Raw genomic sequence first — 19,627 nt, forward strand, 5'->3', positions numbered from 1 at the left:
CGGAACCAGCTTGGGTTAAAGTCTTCTTTAATCCAGGGCCAACGTGGCCAACATTAAGAAGATACACCAACTGGAAACCCCCCCCAAGCTGGAACCCCGAGTGGGGTTCAGGGCAGGCAATTATAGGATTCAGGAGGGGAATGGGAGTGGACATCAGGGAGGGAAAACCAATGGGAGACAGGGAAGGGAGTGGCTCCACGGTGGGGTGATTCCGCCTGGTCCAATGGGAAGGGGACATGGGAGTGGCCCCAGGCCCTCGTCCAATCACTCGGTGCCCAGTGGAGAAGTTTCTGGACAGAGGGGAAGGAACACCGAGTGACAGACAAGGTACCTGGGAGGGGATAAGGGAATGACTTGGCAGCTTTGGGGATGACGGACAGGTACTGGGAAGGCGGGAAAGGAGGACCAGGCGGGAAAACAGAACAAAAGGATGTACCAATACAGCAAACGGGGGGAAACTGGGACAAACCATTGGGGGAATGCAAAATTGTGAAACCGTACATAAAATAAATAAAAACGCACCACCACAATCCATTGCTTTATGTTTTTTCATCAGCAATCCCCAGTTCTTATATTTAAGACAATCATTATTTGGGATAGGTGTGCATCATGGATTTACACAATGGTATGATATTTTCTGTTTGGTCTTTTCTCTTTCTTGTTTTCCTAGGAAGGAAATGTAACACAGGCAAAGTAGACGGTATACCAGTGTCTCACAGGAGTCTGCCATGTGTTGAAAGAGATTCAGAGCTCTCACCCCAGTCACACCTACAGCTTAGGTGGTCACCTTCTGTACTGAAACATAATGAGCCCATCCTATGGCAGGTATTTCTAGACAATGATAAATTGTCATTTAATGAGTGAAAATGTAACACACATGCTAATTTTACATATTGCAGATGGCATTCCAGTTGAAAAAAGATGTTGAAAAACCCTTTAATTAGGGTTTATGAGGTTTTAATCAAAATGAGCCTCTCTTGTGGAATAATTTCCAAGAATTGTAACTGTGAATTGTGTAATTATCACTGAGCTGATAATGTGTTGCTATAGTCAACTTTGGCACTGTGTCAGTTTTTCCAGTTCTTGCTTTATCTTTTTTTTTTATTTTCTCAGCTACCTCTGTTGTACTTTGAAGGACATCTATAAATTTCTAGTGTGTACATCTTTGTCATTTGAACACCCCATTTCATGTAGCTCTATTTTTCTCACTACATTTTACTGTAGAGCTCCCAAGCACTTGAATGGCAATCACAGTGGGAAGTCATCATCCGAACACGCTACCTAATGACTAGAGCAGTAGTGCAGCAGCACCATGCACTCCTATTTTCCAGTTCATCATTCTATGTTTCAGTTGTGGAGCTTTGGAGCTATTTATTTATTTGTCACAGATGCCCTTCATTAATTTAACGGTTCACATCCCTGATGTTTGAGTTCTGGGAAAGATTAAACAGGGCCCAGGTATTCAAAGGCAAGACCATAAAAATCTTCAACAATCCTTTTTTTGTTTGCTAACTTCACTCAATGACTGCCAACCACATCCCATTAACACTAATTTCTATTTACATATTTTCAATTTGTCAATTGAAAAACCGTGTCAAAGCTTATCCTGCCTGAGGCTTGACCGGGTTCCTGCCCTGTCCCCAGCCCAGCTGAGGCTATTTGGCAGTTCAGTCTACGTGCTCCCTTATGCTGACAGGTGTACACCTTATACCTCACACTCACAGCTGCACACACAGCAGCCACTTAAAGCCTCCAATGGGCACCTGGGTGGACTGACAGCAGTTGGTGATACATCAGGATGGTTGAAATTACTGCTTCCTAACTCTTGCTTCCATCCTTCTACAGGTGAGTTTCACCCCTGCTTGTACCATGATGTTACATGCTCCTGACAGGCGAGTTTCATCCCTGCATGTACCATGGTGTTACATGCTCCTCACCTCTGACAGTTTCAGTCCACCAGACCAGCTCAAGCTGAAAACCGAACTAATTTATGCTATAGCAACTCCAAAGCAAATAAATAACCTCACAGCATCAATATAAAATAATTTCAGGATCCTACAAAGGTCTCTTGCCATAGTATGCATTTCCTTATAAATTGACAGCAACATTGATAGTTCATAATCTCATTTCCTCTGCAATTAAAATTCATTAAATGATTCATCCATGTTTCAAGAAACTAACTTCATGAGTTCCTAGACAAACCTGTTTTTGTCAGGTCACTGCTCTAAAGCAACTTCAGTAAAAACAGATACATAATACCAGTTGTTTCCTGAGAAATGAGACATCTCTATAGATTTATGTCCATGTGTTTGGTGATAGGTCAGTTGGCTTCTGCCTCTTAGAATGGATCAGAGCAGCATTCCCCCAAGTAGGGGCTTCAATATATCATCCACACACTGATTTTTACCAAAATTCCAGGAAATTTATATGCCAAATTTGCTTGATCTTGAACAACTTCCAGGAATAAATGAGGGACAGGCAGAGAAATATGGCAGACAGCATAAGCACATACATGTCAGTTCTGAAATTTATATATATAATATTTAAAAAGCATCTTCAACCAGAACTACCGGGATAAGCAAAACTGATTAGAAAAATTAATAATTACTACAAATGTTCCTGACTACAGATCAATGCCAACTCCTGCATAACATCCAGTGAATTAATTATTATTGAGCTTCTGTTGCATAGCAGATCTCTTAAGGTACAAACTCCATGAACCCATGACTTGGATTCAATCTCTTGGCTATACCAAAACTTTTTTTTTTGTTATTTCACAGAATGAAAAGTAGAAAGATGAAGGTGTACAAGGTCATTGGAAAATTGCACAAATTAAGGTATAAATTAAAGCCAGCACAAATAAGCTTAATAACTACTTCAACATTTACTTGGTAAAAAGTGATTTTCTGGTTTACCTGAGAGGTGTGCATGAATAAATTTACATTAAAGCAAAATGTAAGTCTCCAATAAGGCTATACACATTTCAGTTTGCACTTACGTATTAGTAGAAACTAGCCAAAGTTGGAGTGCCTCTGGTTTCCTGTGTGCACAATGACGGTATTTCCACTTTCCAATAACTGAAATAAAACATGAAAACATGACTTATGTCTGAGTCTTTGAACAAGCCACTGCATGTGTTTTGTGACAGAGGTAACTGCCTAGTAACTTCAGCAAAGTTTTCTACAAGGCCAATTGCCCCACTGGCGCCAGTCAGACACCACCTTCTGAGGACAGAAGATGCCTGACTCAGTCACATACAACACCTGGTCTCTGCCAGGCTGGGACTGAACCAGGCCAGCTCCATTCCATCAGCTCCTGCTTTTGGTTCCCACACAATAGGGGTTATGACCTCCTCCTGTGGGTCATTTGATACAGACTTTTACCAAGCACAGAGATATTCTGCAAGTGGATATATATAACTTAGGACCACTGAGTGACTATTTGTTACCTGATACACACAGCCGACAGCTAGGGCTAGCACACTACCAGGCTGAGTGTTATATATGATCTGCAGCAAAAATCAGTGAGTGTCCGAGGCTCCAGTTGTCCTGGACAAGGCAGGGAAGAGGCATCCTGTGCTGCTCCTTGCAGAAGTCTGGCTCCCACTTCTGCTTACCTGCTGTGTTCTGAGCCTCTTCTTCTGTTTTCTTCTTATGGTTTAAGGACATCAGTAGACTTCCCCTTGAATCTCTGAGCTGCAGATTATTTCCATTGCAATAATTACCCATGCCTGTAGTTTCCACTCATTTGTGTCATGGCTTTAGCTCAAGCACTTCTTCACAGCTTACTCTGGCAGACGTAGCCACAGCAAGAACCTGAGCTGAGCCCTGAGGTACAGGGAGATGAACCTCTGTGTGGCTGTGCAAGCCCTTTCCTAAGGGATCGATGCGTGGGTGAGAACCTGCAAGTTGCTGCCCTTGGTCAGACTGTCCCCAGAAGAACAGAAGGACCTGGGGTGAGTGACACCAGTGCTCAGCAGCTGCCTCAGCAGTGCTTTCCCACCCATTGTCAGGCCCCACTGTGGTAGCTTGGACACTCAAATTCTCTCTCTCCACACTTGCTGTCATGCTCTGGAGTCGAGGAAAAACTTTGAGAGTGGCACAGCAATGCTCCAGGCTTGGGACAGTGTGGCTGGAAAGCTGTCAGGTAGAAAAGAGGTGCTGGTCAACAGTGACTGAACATGAACATTTGTGCCCAGGTAGCCAAGAAGGCAAATGGCATCCTGGCCTGGATCAGAAACTGGCCAGCAGAACCAGGGCGGGGATTGTCCCCCTGTACTCAGCACTGGTGAGGTCACACCTCGAGTGCTGTGTCCAGTTCTGGGCCCCTCACTAAAAGAAAGACATTGAGGAGCTGGAGTGCGTCCGGAGAAGGGCAATGGAGCTGGAAAAGGGTCTGGAGCACAGCTCAGGTGAGGAACAGCTGAAAGAGCTGGGACTATTTAGCTTGAAAAAAGGAGGTTCAGTCGAGACCTTATCGCTCACCACCAGTCCCTGAAAGGATGCTGTAGCCAGGCAGGAATTCTCCCAGCTAAAAACTAACACGATGAGAGGAAATGGGCTCAGGTTGCACCAGCAGAGGTTCAGATTATATAGTGGGAAAAATGTCTTCATAGAAAAGGTGGTCAGGCACTGGAACTGGCTTGTCTAGGGAAGTGGTGGAGCCACCATTCCCTGGAAGTGTTTAAAAGACATGTAGATGTGGCACTCAGGGACATGGCTTAGTGCTGGATTTGCAGTGCTGGATAAAGGGTTGGATTTTATGATCTTGGAAGTCTTTTCCATTCTAAACAGAGCTGGGCAGTGACTTCCATATTGGACATGTTTTTGCAATGTTTTACAATTGTATTTACTTTTGCGTATTTTGTATATTTTTATTGCATTCTTGGCATAACGAGAGCTCTTACTGCAGCACGGCCCGGCTCCTGTGCAGCCAGACAGAAATCAGGAGGATTGTCCCTAATTAGGCCCGGCGGAGGAGCAGACGGAAGCGATTCCCCTCGATCCCACCCCCAGGCGTTCCCGCCCGCCCCGCCGCCGATCCACCCGCCCGTCCTTCCGCCAACCGCGGAACCAACGCAGGCGCTCCGCTGGCGCCGCCCGCCCGCGATGGAGGCGGTGGCGCGGCGGCCGGAGCGCGCCGGGGCCGCCGTGCGGAGCCGCGCCGAGGTGGACGCCACGCTGCAGACGGCCAAGCTGAACCCGGCGGAGCTGCTGCCGGCCGTGCACTGCCTCAGCTTCGGCGCGCAGGCCGGCGGCGGCGAGTGCTGCCTGCTGCAGCTGGAGCCGGCGCTCTGCGCGGAGCTGGAGGCGGGGCGCAGGTACCGCGCGCGGGGGCGGGGCCGCCCTGTGTCCTGGTGTGGTGCGCCTTAGATCCCTGGAATCTCACTTACGCGGGAAGCTAAAAACTACTTACACTTATGAGAAGCGTCTTTGGTTTGTTTTTTGCAGGTTTTGTGAGCGTGTGTGTGTTTTGTTTTTTTTTGGTTTTGTTTTTATTTTTTTAATGGAAAGCTTCCTGCTGTGGAGACTTCTAAACAAAACTCAGAAGAAGCTGGAATAGGTTCCCCAAAAAGTGCCTTTACCAAGCCTGCCGAGTTCAAGGAGCAATTGCCCAGCGCTGTCGGGCACGTGCTGTGATTCTTTGGGCAGTCCTGGGCCGGGAGCGGGACACAATGATCCTTGTGGATCACATCCAACTCGGGATATTCTGTGATTCTATGATCAGAAATACAGGTTTAGAAAAGAGATTATGTCTTTAAGAGAATCTTGCTGACCTTGAGATTTTCCAATTGGAACTCTTGAGGCCTGATGGATTGCCTACAAGATGGACAAATGCAGGGAAGGATGGGCAGTATTAGCATGGCCCTAGGATGGGATGGTTATGTGATGCCAAACTCTGAACCAAGAACAGGTCCTAGATAAGGTTTTGATACTGTTGTAAATTTCTTCCTTTACTGCAATGCCAGTGACATACAGAAAATCGTTAAAGTGATACAAAATGAGAAGTCCCTCTAAAGAAGGTAGTTCTCAAAGATGTATGTTAGTAAGCCCATTCCTATTTAGTACAATACTGATGAAGTATTTGCAGTTAGAGGCCTGAATCAAGTTGATCCCTTGGGGCACAGCTGAGCTTTGTTCATGCATGCAGGCTTTGGGAAACGAGGAGCAGTTGAATTGAATTGAATATGAGCACTTGGGTTAGTGTATGTAGCCTGGGAGGAACTGAATGTTCCCCTGTCATGGGGGCTTTGCTATTACCACATCCTCATGCAGAATCTTTACTTCATCAGGTGTGTGAGCTGAAAAGGGTGGTTTACATTGTCTCTTCATTCAGAATTGTTCTAGAAGATTATTTTCTTTCCTGCTTGGAATTACTTGTAAGAAAATAGATATTAATTATCTGAAGGGCTCTGCACAATAAATGCAAATTCTCTTTGCTTCCTTGTTTCACAGTGGGCCAGCATCAGTTCTCATTAAAGAACAACTCTAGTTGTAATCTAATTTCTAGGATTAGTGAACTAGTTCACACATTAAGCATCACTTCATGTTTTTGGGGGGTTGAGCGAATTGGTGTATGAATATAGGCATTCAACTGTGTTCTGCATGAAAACTTGGAATGCTTATCTTTTGAGTTTTCCCACACTAAAACAAGAGGGATAAACATAGTCAATTAGATTAACTTACATTTGCATCTTTATATTTTGGTGAACTGTGACTGCTGCTAACAAACAGAACTGCAGTTTGTAATTTCTTTACAAATGTAGGAATGTGAAAAAATATCAGACAAGTTTAATAAGTGTTCATCCTGAAACAGAGGTAACCATGCTGTTTTTTTTTTTTTCCCAGCCTAGTAATCCGTGGTGAAAAGGATGAACATGCAGTGTTGTGCAGCAAAGATAAAACTTATGAAATGAAAATAGCAGATACTTCAAATATGCTGCTGTTTGTTCCTGGTTGTAAAACTCCAGAGGAGCTGAATGCAGATCAGGCATCTTGTAATATCATTCACTCACAGGTATGTCTTTCAGGGCTTTTTTGTTTGCTTTAATTCTCTGCTTTCTTATTCTCTGTAATTTCTTGTATTTTGTCCAAGATGCATATGTGAAACCCAGCTGGGATTCAGTTGCCTAAACATAGACTTCTAATGCCATTTTAGATGCCTTGTGGTATTGCTTAGCCACCATTGCAGGCTGCCACTGGAGACAGGACAAGTCTCCTATAGCTTCTTTGTGTATTGACCAGTTCCAGGAGGATGTCTTTATAAATGTACTTTTTATATAGGGCCATGCTATGCCTCAGGGTGTCCAAAATGGATTTAGAGCCTTTCTTCAGGCAGCTGAACTTTCTCTGTAATGTATGATTATTACTGTTTCAAAGAAGTTAAAACTGTGGTTTATTTTCATTACATAGCAATTACTTATGGTAGGTATTAAAAGCTTGGAAAGTATAATTTCTCAGTGTTAGCAACTATTTTTAAAGTAAGCTATTTACAGGTTGATTTTTAGGAGTACTTTCCATAAAAGGGAGATTTTATCATCTGAATACTATTTTTTAAATACAGAGATATATTCAAAAGTGGCTCTTTCAATTAGTGTATCAAAACATTTTTTCAAAGTGAATGATTTTAGAGTTCTGTTTAAGAATTCATTGTTCTCTGCCCTCCTGAAGCATAGTTAATAAAATTATATTTAAAATAGCTAGGCAAATATTATTAGTTAATTATTTGCTGTAATGAACATAATGGCATTATTGAGGAATAATCCTACTTCAACATCACTTCTTCCATGAGGTCTAATGAGCTAATATAAAAAGTTAATTCAAGCTGAAGTAGATTAATGAGAAAGTAATATTCTTCCACATACTTTTTTTTTGCTACTTTTAATAATTCTGCTATTCCTGTGAAGTTACACATCATAGAAATGTGATTTGCTTAGGAACTATTTAAAAAGCTTTATTTCTAAGAGTTCTCAAAATAAGATCAAAAATGTAAGATGGTTTATTAACACTGCAAATTGTGAAACATAGCAAAAGATATTGTGTGTAGTCAGCACTTTGGGGCTTTACTGCCCTTCACTTGAAGTCTTGGTGCTGATCTTTGTATCACTTGCACAGCTGATACAGCCAAAGCATCTGCCATTTTATTCACCTCACACAGCTTATCTCCTGTTATGAGTTTTGGAATATTAATTAGAATTGTTTATTTTCTTTTCTATGGAGAGTATCTTCTTATTACCAAATGATCAGAAAACAACTTGGCAGGAAAAAAGCCTAGCACTTAAGTAAATGCTAATTGACATGAAGCTTGGCAGTTTGTCAGGAAATTGATGTTTAGCTGAATTTTTAGCTGAATTTTTTGCTAATCCAGTTATGTAATAGATGAAAACTGAAAGATTTCTGTGTATTATAATTTGTATACAATTTCTTTTATATATAGGTCGTTTTTCTTATAGTTGATTTAAATGGAATATTATTTCGAAGTTTTAGTTTAGTTGTTTTTTAAGTGAGGCCTTCTAAAATATCCCAAGTACTCCTAAGTACCCCTAAGTAAAGCACTTAGGGTATTTTAAGCACTGTCTATTTTAAAGCACTGTCTAGAGGCTTTTTCATGGAAGATGTTTTAACATGGGACTAGTGATTGGGTCAGGAGTCACTGAGCTGGAGCCTGTTCTGCCTCTGTGATTCTGTTCCTATTTCTGTCAGTTTGGTAAATAGTAGCAGTGATGCTGAAGGGCCTCCAATAGTCTGGCCTTTTCAAAGGAAGTCAAAGCTGTACCCTGTGAAACACCTGAGGATTACTCTGAAAGTGAAACTTTGGTAAGTTGATGTTGTTGAATCAAGAGCAGCCGAATTTCCTGTTGCACACTCTTCATTTGTGTGTTGACTCAGGGCAAGGAACAGAGATGTCTTGTCAGTTGTGTGCAAAGTGTAGCTTTGTGTCCTTGTTGATGTCTGCTTTGCTTGAGCTTAGGACTACAATGATTCATTAAAAAGACCATGAAGTAGATCTCAAGCATGGGAAGAAGTGGGGAAGATAGACACAGGTTAATACAGGAAGGCTTTTATGACAGTAATACAATTTATTTTTAGAACAAAAAGCAGTTTTGAGGGCAATTGTGCAGAAATGTATCCTGTGGTGATTTCCTATCATTTGCATGCAGAGTTGAGTTGTTACCTTTGTCTGATGCACTACAAACATATTTTTTATCAATCAACAGTGGATTTTTATTCTTCACTGTCTGTAGTAAATTTTTTAAATTGAAAACATTGCAATGATTGTTTTATCTCTAAAGTAATTACCCTATTAATAGTTAACTTGTTTTCAGTGAGTGGGTTAACAGTGCTTGCTGATAATTTTGGTAAGCAGCTTTGAGTCCAGATGCTACATTAAAATGTTTAAAGAGTTACGATTTTCTCTTGTAGATTGCTGGTTTCTCCAAGAACTATTGGGAATTAAGGAGATGTCGACCAAAACTGAAGAAACTGAGGAAGCTTTTAATGGAAGATCCATATGAAGGACCTGATAGTCAGAAAGAGCAGACTTCAACATTTTCAAAGGTAAATCAGCTGCGTAAATTGCTTTCTTGTAATTGGTAACGAGCAAATTAAAGTGAAGATGCATCCTTAAGTAGAAAAATCCCTTTTCTCATATGATTCACAGTGCTTCTTTGAGTTAGTTTTTTAACCCTTCCATTCTAAACAAGTTGATTGTTGTTAGCACTTCCAGTGAGTAAAGGTAAGCAATCTGTTTATTAGTTAAAAGAGGAAAATGAAGGACATGGAAGGAGGCTGGGCATTTCCCTTTTCCTATGGGAAGTTTCTTGAAGCAGAATTTTTTCTAGATTCCTTGAGACTTACATGATTACTAAGGTATGCAGCCTTTTCTTCTTTGTGTCTGCCATGTATGAAGTCAGAGCACACCCATGTCCAGTTGCTTGCCAGTCAGTAATTGGTGATGACAAAGAGAAGAAGGAAGTTGAAGAGAGTAACAGGGATTATATAAGGCATGGAATAAGACACACTGAAAGAAGGGAAAATACAAATGAAGTCCTATCCTGCTGTCTTATGGTGTTTCCAAGAAATTTAATTTGGGACCTAAAGAGTAATGGGGAGACCTGGACTGTGCAGCATATGATCTCAGCTAAAAGGCTGATAAAATTCTGGGATTTTGTTAGTTTGGTTGGTTTTACTTTTGACTTTAAAACCAAAAAGTAGTTGTTCCCAAGTATTTTATGCTGAGGCTTGATTGAAGCTGGCATCACCAAACCACCTGCATGTGCTTGGATGTGCAAACACAGATGTTACTTTTCTCTGGAGAGACATGATGCCTCTCTCTTCTTGGATGATTAACAGGCTGATTTCTGATTAGTTACAGCATCTTGCCCCCAGAATTGCCTACCTGTGCTGATCGAGGCATAGAGAGACACACAGCAAAACAAGGGATGGCAAAGGTTAAAGAGCTTAAATTGTCTGAAAATTATAAGCATTGTCAAAGGCCAGCAACATGAAAAAGTCATATGAAATAATATTTATTCATAATATTGAGTATTATTAAGAAGATGTCAGTGTCTTTCAAATGTTAATGACTGGTTTGAGAATTGATCACCATTTGTATTTGAAGGAGAATGCATTTCCTCTGTGAGCTTACTGGATAGCAACTAGATATATCAGATAAATGTAGACAAGTCTTAACCTTGGCTCTGGTGGAACTCCTAAATGAATCTGAAAGCTCTCCAGGGAAAAAGTCTTTCCTATGGGACTAACTTTCACTGAAATCCCAAACAATGTATGTGTAGTAATGATTTCCACTGTTTTGTTTGCTTACACTTAACATTTATGGTGTGCTGGGAATTTATAGGCCACCTTTAATATGTTTGAAAGCAAGTTACTTTTTTGGTTGTTTACTGTAAGCTGAGTCTCATGATTTTCAGGGCTGTATCATACATAGTGAACTGTAGCAAAAGAGCCATAAAGATCTGTGGCAGTGTAGGGAACCTGTTGCATAGTTTTGTGATTTAGCAAACTAGAGGAAAGCTTATCAATATGTAGGCTAGTACTGAATTTTACAGTGAAATGACAGGGCATACTCAGATGATCATAGACATCTGATAAGAAAAAGGATAAGAAACATATTAAATACATTATCTGGAAGTTGCTGGTGTGGACATGGTACAAGTCAACCCACTCCATTTTAAGTTTGCAAGGGCAATGCAGCTGATAAAACCATCAGAACTGAGAGCAGTGACGTATTCAAAAAAGCTACTGGGATTGCTGGGCTGGCCTCAAAGCAGAAACATAGCCCAAGGACTTCTGTGCAGGGCATCTGAATGGCAGCAATGAACTTCAAACACACATACTGATTTGGGGATATTTTTGCTCTCAATTGCTAGCAGTTTTTTTAAGTACTGTCATCCCTCATTGGCATACTGATGGAAGCTTGGCCTGATGATATTTCAACATACTCTGATAGGAATAGCATAACAGGAAGTGGAGGCCTTTCTGTATTTATTAAATGTTTTTTTAACATGTGGATGTTCCAAACTTAGTGGTGGTATAGTGTTCCCATAGTCTGATAGATCTCAATCGAATACTTAATTCAGTGTTTTTCTTTCTGATTGGAAATAATCTTGTGCTATAATCAACAAAACTTTAATATTAGAGTTGATTAAAAAGGCTTACTGTGAATAAAGGAATTGATGTGCTATTTCCTGTGCACTGAAGTGTGGTATTTCTTCCATTTACTTCACTCCTCATGATAACTTCTGATCCACTCACATCTTCACCACAGTATCCCATAGCACCTTCCCATCTCACCACATAACTGTTCTGCAGGGAGGTGCTTGTGTTCGGGCTGGGTCTGTGCTCTGTGTGTGCCAGCTGATTAGCAGACACCAAAACACAACATGTAACTGTTGAGGTCATGATGGAGGAGGCTTTCCCTCAGTGGGATACTAAGTGCAGGTTCCAACTTGTATCCAGAAGTGATAAGTGATTTTTGCTTTGCCTTTTCTTTGAATCTCACATATTAAAAGATGTGATTTCAGGAAAGCCACAACACATTTGCTTTTTATTCTTGCTGAGATACTTCACTTACAAGGTCTGCTTGTGCTAGTTTGACTTTCTGGGAATATAGGTATATTACTTGGTCCTGGTACAAAGTCTTTCCTGTAGTTAGACTGCCTTTATATTGAATAACCATTTTAGAAAATGTTTTAAGTTGCAAGAAAAGTTCCAGAGAGTGTGGCAAGCCTTCGAAAAATTCAGTTTAGGGGAAAAGGCATCTATCTGAAGTCTTCATTATAGCTTATAATGCATTTAGTCTGGTTGCTGAAGCAAAGAAGGAATAAGAATAACCTCTTTTATTTCCCTTTTTTTCCTTTGTTGCAGTATACAACAGAAGATTTGTTAAGTCTGATTCAAGCAAGTGAAGAAGAAATACTCCACCAATTGCAAGTTATAGATGCCTGCAAAATTGAAGGTATTCCTATCTAAAGAATATTATTACCTATGAGGAAATAATCCTGGAAATATTCTTCCCAAAATATATGTTTCCTTTTTCTAAGGTCTGTTCCATATCCTTGTCTTTCAAGATGCAAGTTACTTCAAAGTTCTAAGACTTGTTTCCATAGATCCATGTCCTCTGCTGCTATGAATCTGATCAGAAGGATAAAGCTGAGCAGGCAGTGCGAGTCTCTTTCCAGCATAACTCCTTCTTTGCTGCCACAAACACTGGCATCGGAGTATCCCACCCACAGCATTAATATTTTTTAGCTGGTCACCCTCTTCATGAATGAGTGGGTACTGCTTTCTGCAGTTCTAGAGGCAAAACCAGCTGATTCTTAGGTACCCCCATCCTTTTCATAGTCCTTTCTTCTCTCAGATTTGGTTTGTCTCAGTGTCTTCCTACCATGTGAGGAAAGGCTTGAGTAAGTGCCTCACGTTGGGATAGGTCCTATTCATCCTTTACTTGGCTATGCCCAAACCCTTACTGGGACACAAGGTGATGGCAGTCCTAGAGTCATCTGGATTTTGGAATTTTTGTGAACTTCTCTGGACCTGAGTTGTTGTTTTGTAGGGCCAATGCAGCTAGCCCGTTCATGCAGTTCTGTTCCTGAACTGTTAGTTTTTCCACATCTGATTGATCTTGGAGTGATATTTTTAGTGTCTTTGTATCTGTGGCAGTTGAAGAATTACTAAAGAATTGCAAACAATTGAGATAATTAAGTTTCATTCTCCTTTACATTTGCTCTTATTATTTAGTTCCCTTTCTCAGCTTTTAATCCTGAAAAAACCACAATGCTGCTGCACATTGCACAGGTGTGACCTGAATGTCCAGACTCCAGTAATGTATCTTAATGGCAATAGAATTAAGGTGTTAATGTTTTCCTTCTAACAGTGTTTTGTGGTGCTTTGTTTGGCAGGCTATTGGAGAATTTTAGACTTTGACTATGAGATGAAACTCTTGAATCATGTGACTCAGCTAATAGATTCAGAGTCTTGGCCTTTGAGTAAGGTTCCTCTGTGTGCCTGCCTTGAAGAACTTGGATCTCTAGAACCCAGGTAAACAATTATTTTTAGTACTTAAAATTGCCTACAATCATTATTAACTATGAGTAATTACCATATTTGTTAACTGTCTATTAGAATTATAGTCTTACAAATCTAGATTCTAGTTACCGTTATATAAATGATACATTTTCTTTGTTTCTAAAAATACTCAAGGGAATTTTTAGATAGGTTGGTAAACTGATTTTAGTGTTTATTGGTAGTATTTCCATTGATCCACAGCAGAAACATTGCTGCTGAGTTGTAAATGATGGAAGTAGCACGTGCTTAAGTTGTAAATTACTGATTATCTTGAAATATCTGTTCTGAAGCTATAGCTAGCCAAAAATATTTGGTTTACCTGTTGCATACTAGCTGAGAAGGGGGTATGTTTTCTGGTGTAATTCAAAATTACTATTCAAAGAAAGTCTTAAGCTTACAATATGTAGCATTTTCCATTTAACTGCCTTTTGGCTCAAAAATATATTTACAGTTAGACTATAATTTTATGACAGAGGTTCAGAAAAGTGACCATTATTCAGTAAAGGATAATTAATTGCAAAATTTTTGACTTTCATCATAGGATCATTCAGACTGGTAAAAAACATTAGGATCATTGAGTCCAACCATAAACCCACCACTGCCAAGTCCAGTACTGAGCCATGTGCCCAAACACCTCCAGGGATAGTTTCTCCAGCACATCCTTGGGCAGCCTCTTCCAGTACTTGACAGTGTTTTCCATGAAAGAAATTTTTCTTATATCCAATCTAAATGTATCAGGCCGTTTCCTCTGATCCTGTCACTTGTTGCCTGGGAGAAGAGTACTGACCCCCACCTGGCTATACTCTCCTTTCAGGGAGTTGTAGAGAGGGATAAGGTCTCCCCTGAGCCTGCTTTTCTCCAGGCTGAACACCTCCAGCTCCCTCAGCTGCTCCTCTCAGACCTGTGCTTCAGACCCTTCCCCAGCTTTGTTGCTCTTCTCTGGATGTGCTCCAGGCCTTCAATGTCCCTCTTGTAGTGAAGGGCCCAGAACTGGACACAGGACTTGAGGTGCAGACTCACCAGTGCTGAATACAGAGGGACAATCCTTGCCCTGGTCCTGCTGGACACACTTTTGCTGATACAATTCTTTCTCGTTGGAAAAAAGTGATATTGCAAGAATCTATTCCTTATTTCGCTTGTCATTTTAGTCTTTGCTAGTTATGACTAGAAAGTGGAGTGAAAGAGACCTTTGGGGTTGACAGGCTAAATCATATGTTATTTGTTCCCTTTTGTTCTCTCTTCTATTTTTTTACCAATTTTTTCATTTCACCCATAAAAATGTGTCTCATCATCTATTCTTCTCAGCTATTTTTTTTTCTCCATACCTGTTTCTTAATTTTATTGGTTACTGTTTCAGTAGTGTCCTAGTAAACAGTATTAGAGCTTGATGTCTGATTTTTTTTTTTTTTTCCAGAGAGATGATAGAACACATTCTTTTAAGCTATGGCAGGAAATATGTTGATGATGGTAAGTTTGGGAAAGCTTACCTGGTTTAACTTGGCATAGAATAAATAGTTATTAATGAAGAAATGTAGGTTTTGTGAAGAATGGGCCAAACAAATTACTTTGCTGCAGTGCCAGTATAAGGAAGGAGTAAACTGGGTTAAAAATCAGTACAATTGTTAAAGGAAATTTCACAGGAAAAAAAGGCTATTAAACTGTACAAGACAATTGTGAGCAGAGGTACTAGAAGTGATTTATTAGATGTCTACAAGCCATAATTCCATGACTAAAGAGAGCTTGCTAGTAAAATTTAGATGACATCTCTGTTTAGATACCCTAGAAGATCTCAGATATTTCAGTAATTACCTGTGCTATTATGAGTAGTCAATAGCTTTAATTCAGCTTGTCTGAAGTAGGTATCTGCTTGTGATCTCTTGAACTGCACCACAAGATCCACTGGTTGTAGTGATTAGATTTCCATTGTCCATCTCCCACACAGATACAATATGCACTGCCCTAATTCAGTCTGAATTCTTCCCCCCAGTGGCTTTCATCTCGCCTTTGGCTGAAGTAGGAGTTTCACTCAACCTTTAAAAGACATAGGAAATGTTCTTTGGAGTCACAACAGACTCTTGTCTTAATATATTTAGGTAGCTTGCACAAGGAACAAGTCTGAATTACAGACAGGTGACTGAAACAATAGAAGGATGTGTTTATACCTGATTTGGTTCAGAGAATTTTAGCCAAGTCGATGTGTGAGAAAATGAAGTCTTAGCCCTTCATAATCTCATAAGGGTGATTAAAATGCAAGTTTCGTTTTCTGTTCAGAAATAGGAATGAGAACTGTAGGAGAAACGGTTCACTGTGAAAGGGGAAAACATGGAGGGAAAACACATCTATTGATACAAATTCATACTGTAGTTGTGACAGTGCTGCTGTATTCTGCATAATTTATTCCTGAGAATGAGAAGATAGCATAATTTATCCAAATTAACACCAAATCAAATTACTTCTCAAGGAAAAGAAAAAAGAGGATACTTGGTGTATTGAAGATTAGAATAAGGCTGCTCTTTTATCAAAAGGCAAGAACCGAAGATAACCTAGTTTTTGCTTCTCAGCAGGGGAGGTATTCTTCGAAATGCATGAAGATAAAATATGCAGAGCCATAGCACAAATGCTTTTGCAAAATGCAGTTAAATTCAATCTATCAGAGTTTGAAGAAGTCTGGCAACAGAGTGTCCCTGAGGGGATGACAACGAGGCTTGATCAGCTTCAGGTAAACAGATAAAGAAGTGTGGATTCTTTTGTGAGTAAGCTGTAACTTACTTGTGTCATATATCGATTTTATCCATTATTGGGTATTGTGTTGTTTTTGTCAGCTTTTGAGTTCAAGTATGCTTTATGATGTCCTCTATGAGCACCAGTAGTCTGGAATCATGATAATTCAGGTTTCTGTAACTCAGGCACGTTTCAGTGTTTGAAGGAAGATAGCAGCTGTAATTTACTACTTTTAAATGTGACTGGAACAGAAGCTGAAACTGTCATTGAACAGATGGTAGTGACAGCCAGTAGAATAGCAAACACTACTGGAATCCTTTTGCTCAAAGAAAGCAGAGAGGTATTGGAACCCAATGGATTCTCCCTTCTTGTTATAAAGGAAATTATAAGTACTGCCTGTAAAACAGTATCTTTATTATACACTTCGCCTCTGGTAGTGCAGTTCTGGAAGGCTTTGGGTCTGCAAAGAGCAACTTGCATGGAATACAGTCAGAAGGATGTTTAATTGTTTTGTCAGTACTTAGCATTTCCTTTCTGATGCTGTTCTACAGGGCTTGGCTCTTGTGGATAAAAGTTCAAGACCAGAGACCATCTTTCTGCTGAAAGTAGAAGACTTACCTGAGGACAACCAAGAAAGATTCAACAGTTTATTTGGCATACGGGAAAAGTGGACGGAAGTGGATATTACCCCTTATATACAGTAAGGATGTATTTCTTTTTATTAAAACATAATTAGGACTGTAGTCTTCCCTTTTTGCGTAGCTGGCTTCTGATGAGCTATCACTGCCTCAATGATACTACTATACTTTTGCATTTTAAATTAAATGGATTCTATATGAATAGAATACCCACCTCTGGGATCTGTAACTCTCTTTTTTGGATTTAAATGTGTGTAAAAAGCTGATCCTACTGGGTTTAAATGGGTGATAACTCTCATTTGATTAAAGCAGAAAATTCAAAGGCTAAACTTCCTGACCTTTACAATGAGTCTTTATATTTACAACACTAGAACTATAAAGCAATAGTGCTTCCTGTACCACATCTTTTGTTCCTTTGGTGGTTAAGACTTACACTACTGCACTATCTAGAATGTCCAGCTGTGATATAAGTGAGCAGATGTTGTGCTAACCCAGAAGTAACTGCATCAATCCTTTATGAGTGGCTCTAAATTTATCGGAATATAACTGAATAGTTCAGAGCTAGCTGTTTTGTTAGATTGAAAACTTTGTTAGAGAACAGTAATAATAAAACTCCACCTAAAACCCAAAATTCTTTTTTCTGAAGTAAGTCGTGTAGTTTTGCCTAGTGCATAAATGTCAATGTAAGTTCTAAACTTCAGGTAATTTAAAGCATTATGAGACAGCTGGAGTAGTTCTGGGTTTTTTTTTCCTAACATCCTAATCCAGTTTATTGCTGTAGTTATAAATATTTTACAGATTCATTTTGTGTGAGAGTATTTCTTACTGCCAATGTCATGTGCTTTATTTCCTCTTTAGAGACTTGTGTGCAGAGAAACAGACCGTTGGTGCTCTTCTGACAAAATATGCTCGCTCCTCAATGCTGAATGGTGTTAAAGTTTATAATTCTAGAAGACACATCTCCTAACAAATACTGTTTGAAGAACTGAGGATACTGAATGTAGTAACAGTGAATGTTACTTGCTGCTTCCTTCTGGGGTAAAGAATTGCCAACCATCATTGTACAAGTATTTGAGTTTAAACAGCTAGGCGACTTGAATATGTTGTGTTCTCTGCTCAGCTAAGGAGAGTGTGAGGACACTTGTGGCCTCTAAGGAATGATATTCAGCTCACCTTCCTTTGCCTCCCTTCTTTGCCAAACTTCCTTTGCCCAACTTCTACTTCTTGAATACAAATAATCTGTTTATCCATAAGTCTGAAATGAAAATTTAAAACCTCCTTGATAATAACTCAGTCAATTGAATTGAATAGCAAAATGGAAATTTTAGTTTTCTGCCCATTAGTGGCCATTCTTAAAGATTAGTTTCAATGCAGTGTTAACATTTTGAATAGCACAGAGCTGATCAAGCTCATGAACAAATCATTCCCCACTGAGACAACACAAGTCTTGATTTTGAAAAGTGGTTCTTTTTAAGGTCATGTCTATGAACACCATCAGCACAAGCACCTGACACTTTAATACTTGGCAGAATGGCCTTACATATATTACAAAAAAAAATTGCAGTGAAGTGTGAATATAAGAGAGAATAGTTGGACATGGTGTTACAAATAGCCTGTAAACTGTCATTAAAATGTAGCTGAGGTAAAACTAATGTTTCACGGAAGACTACTTGTGCTTTTTAAAGAACCTACAAAACTTTGTAGTGCAATTTTTTTTTTTAAACTTTGTTATGACAAATAACAGCACATAGAAATTGTGCCTTGAAACCTTCCAGTTTTGTAATGGTAATACTGCTCTATGTAGAGAAATTAAACAGGATGTTTTTATGATACTGCCATGAAGTGGTGTGCCTGAGATGGTAATTTTGTAATCATTAAAAAGGATTGTTTTCATGTCAGTAAACCAAAGTTTAATATCAGATAGTTTTCAGATTCATATTTTAAACTGAATTGTTGTTGGTTATTTGATACAAAAAGGATTTTTTCCATCAGGCTCAGATGTGACGTAGGAAATACCTTGGAACTGCCAGCATTCCAGCTGTAGAGTGAGTGAGGGGAGTAGAGAAACTCCTCCTAAATCGAGTGTAACTCTGAAGATGCACATGTGTGCATACTTTGAATTTGGTAGTGATAAAAAGCTGAATAAAAGCTACTTCCTGAGCTCTGTTTATTGTTGCCCAGTGCGGCAGGGGTGTAGTGTTTGACCAGCTGTGTGGAGACTAGAATGGCTCTCTGCTGGGAAGGACTGACTTGTTTGCTCCCTGTTTCCAACAGCTCCCAATAGCACCACAAGGTTCACTCCAGAGATCAATGGAAAAGCCTTGGAAATTCCTTCCATTGCATCAACAGAAGGGCCCTTAGTTGAAATACACAACACAATTGATACTGTTATATTTGTGCTTCAAGTTTGTAATTACATAGGTGTTTCTTTGTAAAACAAGTCTTTAATGAATAGAGCTTTATTACATCAATGAAAAGAGTTTGTTTAAATTAATTATGCGTGTGTTACTCCATGTGTGCAGTGCTCCTGCTTAGTTTTGTTACATACTCAAAATGCAATGACCGTTCAAACTCCCATCAGTTTTTTCGATGCCAGCATTTATGTTAACCTAAACCAGCTGAATGTGAGGTTACTGGTGCCAGTCCTGGTTCTGAAGGAGCGGCAGGCGGGCGGGCTCGCGC

General features: G+C 39.8%; 1 protein-coding gene across 1 annotated transcript; it reads left to right on the forward strand.

Annotated features, from left to right (window-relative positions):
* Positions 1–5,108: 5,108 nt before the first annotated feature.
* On the forward strand, positions 5,109–19,422 carry DSCC1 (DNA replication and sister chromatid cohesion 1). Its single transcript, XM_077782280.1, has 9 exons — positions 5,109–5,320; positions 6,849–7,017; positions 9,423–9,557; positions 12,387–12,477; positions 13,421–13,559; positions 15,001–15,053; positions 16,151–16,305; positions 16,859–17,007; positions 17,804–19,422. Exons 1-9 carry the CDS (start codon positions 5,109–5,111, stop codon positions 17,910–17,912), a joined length of 1,212 nt encoding a protein of 403 aa, XP_077638406.1. The 3' UTR covers positions 17,913–19,422.
* The last annotated feature ends 205 nt before the right edge of the window (positions 19,423–19,627 follow it).

This window comes from Lonchura striata, chromosome 1 (assembly GCF_046129695.1).
Source record: "Lonchura striata isolate bLonStr1 chromosome 1, bLonStr1.mat, whole genome shotgun sequence".
NCBI classification, from domain to species: Eukaryota; Metazoa; Chordata; class Aves; order Passeriformes; family Estrildidae; genus Lonchura; species Lonchura striata.

Bases quoted from the DNA above. Each gene is read 5' to 3' on its own strand.
- DSCC1 (XM_077782280.1), top strand. From the start codon at position 5,109: ATGGAGGCGGTGGCGCGGCGGCCGGAGCGCGCCGGGGCCGCCGTGCGG. The intron at 15,054-16,150 runs GTAAGTTTGGGA...GCTTCTCAGCAG, and splicing joins CAGGAAATATGTTGATGATG to GGGAGGTATTCTTCGAAATG. The intron at 17,008-17,803 runs GTAAGGATGTAT...TTTCCTCTTTAG, and splicing joins GATATTACCCCTTATATACA to AGACTTGTGTGCAGAGAAAC.